This window comes from Quercus robur, chromosome 6 (assembly GCF_932294415.1).
Source record: "Quercus robur chromosome 6, dhQueRobu3.1, whole genome shotgun sequence".
NCBI lineage: Eukaryota > Viridiplantae > Streptophyta > Magnoliopsida > Fagales > Fagaceae > Quercus > Quercus robur.
In genome coordinates, this window is record NC_065539.1 from 35849135 (window position 1) to 35852769 (window position 3635).

The following is a 3635-nucleotide window of genomic DNA, read 5'->3' on the forward strand; positions in this document are numbered from 1 at the left end:
ATTGATTTTTATTTTTTCTAAAAATTTTATAAGTATAGAGTATATATTAAAAAAAAAATGCAATCCAATGATGAATTTCTCAAAATTCATTTCCAAAAAAAAAAATATTGAGTGGAGTATTGGAGTTGTAGTTATTGGTTACAGTCAAGTTTGTAGCTAAGCTTTTTCCCTAAACGAATATTTAATAATTTGGCTTTCTTTTTATTATGGTCTTAAATAATTTTATTTGAACCCAGTTACCATTTAACATTTTGGCAAAATAGGAAATCATGCAATAATGTTTTCAATAAAAGACCTACTATTATTAGTAAATTCGCTCGGGGAAGAAGGGGCATATATATTTTTATTGAAGGAAACTTTAAAGTTATTGAATTGTTGATGGCTCTGAAAAAGTTTTCCAAAAGTCACTCTACATAATAAAATTTTAAAATATTTAATTGATAATTTGTGATTAGGTATAATGAATTATGACTTCTATAGTGATCAGTGAGCTTACATAAAAATGATGATTCACAAATCACAATTTATCATCACAACAAATTATAAATCTCAAATTCTACAGTTAGGTATGTGGCATTAATTTAAAAGTTGTAGAAATTCGGCAAAAAAGGGCCCCTAGACCTCGAGTCTACAAGTGGCCGCCCACTTCTAGCTCTAGGCCACTTCTCAATCTCGGCCCCTAGACCTCGAGTCTACAAGTGGCCGCCCACTTCTAGCACTAGGCCACTTCTCAATCTCATATCTTGCTAGTAAAAGTCATACCATCATGGTAGAAGAATAATCAACCTTGCATTCACATGAGAATAATGAGAATATCTCACAAGAAGCCTCCCGTTAATAATATCTATAAATAGCAATGAAACTAAAACACTTCTACATAACTTAAACAAAGTGCTTAAGTTTCAAACGTTTGCAGCTATGGCTTCTAAAGCATTTTCACTCGTTTTATTCACTCTTCTCCTTCTTCCTCTTCTTTCTCATGGAACTTCAAGAAACACCAATAACAAGAAATCATCACCCTTTGATTTTCTCAAGCATCTACAAGGATGTCACAAGGGTGACAATGTCTCAGGCATCAAAGTCCTGAAAAGTTACCTTGAACAATTTGGTTACTTGAATTATAGCCATTCCATAAAGCAAAACCATACCAATGATGATGATTTCGATGAACTCCTAGAGTCGGCCCTAAAAACTTACCAGCTAAATTTCCACCTCAACACCACTGGGACTTTGGATGCCAAAACAGTATCCAACATGATGATGCCTCGTTGTGGTGTGGCTGATATCATCAATGGTACAAATTGGATGCGTTCAGAAAACAAAAAACATGTACACAACCATGGCTCTTTACACACTGTTAGTCACTATGCTTTCTTCCCTGGAAATCCGAAATGGCCAGCTTCCAAGTACAGCCTTACCTATGGATTTCTCCCTGGCACCCCAACTGGAGCCATGAGCCCAGTTGCACAAGCTTTTCAAACATGGGCTGCCAACACACACTTCAAATTCTCGCGAGCTCAAGACTACACGAAGGCAGATATCAAAATTAGTTTCCAAAGTAGGAATCATGGAGATGGGTCCCCTTTTGATGGAGCTGGTGGAGTCCTTGCCCATGCTTTTCCTCCAACTGATGGCAGATTCCATTATGATGCTGATGAACAATGGAGTGTGGGAGCTGTTCCAGGTCAATTTGACTTGCAGACTGTTGCTTTGCATGAAATTGGGCACCTTCTTGGGCTCGAACATAGCAATGTTCAGGGGGCTATTATGTGGCCTAACATTTCTCCAGGAGTGACCAAAGGTTTGGACAGAGATGATATCAATGGAATTAAAGCCTTATATAATTTTTAAGTGTCCAAGATGGTGGAATCTTCAGTTACGTACGTACTAATATATATAAAGAGAATAAAACATTTGCCATCTACTGTCAAAATAAATCGTGATGGTGCTACAAGGCTTACGCCATAATTATCTGATCGGATTGAGGATCCACTTTGTGTAACCTTTATTAAAGTTGTGTTAATAACTTGCAATCAAATGTTCCCTTTTATTAAGACTCTCGTTTTCGGTTTGCTTTCAAATTCTAATACGTACCTAGCCTCTTCTCAAAAAATTTAAAAAAAAAATTTCTAATCCCTAACCGACTTAATTAATTAAGTGATATTAGGCTAACCCATTTGCACTTTTATATATATATATATATATATATATATGTTAGAAATACTGAATGAATGTATTGTATTTCTCAAGTAATAAAATATACATGAGTGCCTTTATATAAGAAATAGAGTGTGCAGTACAAATATGTGTGTTATACAAGTAAACAAGATGGGCCTAAGGCCCACAGCCTAGTACACGTTAACAGCCCTCTTCAAACTCAAGGTGGGTGTGAGACTAACTGGAGGTTGTCAACCAAAGCATGAAGGCGTCCTTTAGGATGTGACTTGATGAAGATATTTGCAAGTTGATCTTTAGAGGAAACTGAGAACAACTAGAGAGCACTGTGGACAAGATGATAACGAAAAAATGACAATCGTCCCTTTATCCAAAAATAGTAATGTATCTAGCTAGTTTTCAATTTTTTGCGGTATCTTTCTCCTTTTATGTTTGATATGGGTCTGCAAGTAATCATTTTAAAGGAAATAACATAATATTTATACGAATTTGAATTTATCCTAATTATATGGTCTAAGTTTTTGTTAACTTTCAGACAAATTATGGTTGCCTGTTGTTACACTCGCACTACAAAAAAAACTGGACTATTGTGGAGGGCCAAAACCGCCGCAAAAGCCCCAAAAACCGCCGCTAAAGGTCCATTTGGCCTATTGCAACGAGGGCTACTGCGACAATTCTACCCACTAGCATTGTGCAGCCACAATAGCTCTATTGCGGCAATAACAAAAAAGCCACTATAAATGCACTTGTTATTGGCGTTTTTGGTTTTTTGCAACAGTTAGAAAATCGCCACCATATGAGGTCAAAATTCGTGTCAATTGACTTTTAGCGGCAGGTTATGCCCACTGCTATTGGTGTCCACCTTTAGCGGCGGGCAAAAGGCGCTGCTATAGGGAGCTAATTAAAACGGACTCGTTGAACTTTTAGCGGCAGGAGGAAATGCCATATGTGTAAACCCTTTAGCGGTGGACAAAAATGCCACTACAGGGCATCATTTAAATCATAATATATGCACCTTTAGCAGCGCTTTTTGACTCCCGCTATACGGTTTTTTTTTTTTTTTTTTTTTTTTTTTTACAAACCTGTTACAAAGAACCTGTAATAGTTTTAGCTCTACTAACACAATACCACAAATGCAACTAATTAACAACACCACAAATGTCTCCAAACTAATGTAATATTAACATAGAAATATATTATCAAATACATATAACATTGTCTATACCGTTATCAAAGTTCCAAAGTATTTAAACAAATCCTTCAACACTTTTGCAAGAAGATGCCCTTGGTACACTTTTGCAAGAAGAACCAGTAGTCCCAACTCCACGCCTGCTGGTAATAGTATATGTAAGGTTGAATTTATTCAACCATCTAATTGGCTTTATTCCGTGCCAAATTTGCTTGTATTTCAGCATTCTGTATTTAGGTGGGCTTGTTGTAAGGGTAGTGAGTGAGATAGA

The 3635-nt window shown here is 36.3% G+C and overlaps 1 protein-coding gene across 1 annotated transcript; it reads left to right on the forward strand.

Annotated features, from left to right (window-relative positions):
- Positions 1-883: 883 nt before the first annotated feature.
- On the forward strand, positions 884-2054 carry LOC126688601 (metalloendoproteinase 2-MMP-like). The gene has a single exon (XM_050383357.1). The coding sequence runs from the start codon at positions 919-921 to the stop codon at positions 1849-1851; it is 933 nt and encodes a 310-aa protein (XP_050239314.1). The 5' UTR covers positions 884-918; the 3' UTR covers positions 1852-2054.
- Positions 2055-3635: the final 1581 nt, after the last annotated feature.

Coding starts and splice junctions, on each gene's coding strand:
- LOC126688601 (XM_050383357.1), top strand. CDS start 919: ATGGCTTCTAAAGCATTTTCACTCGTTTTATTCACTCTTCTCCTTCTT.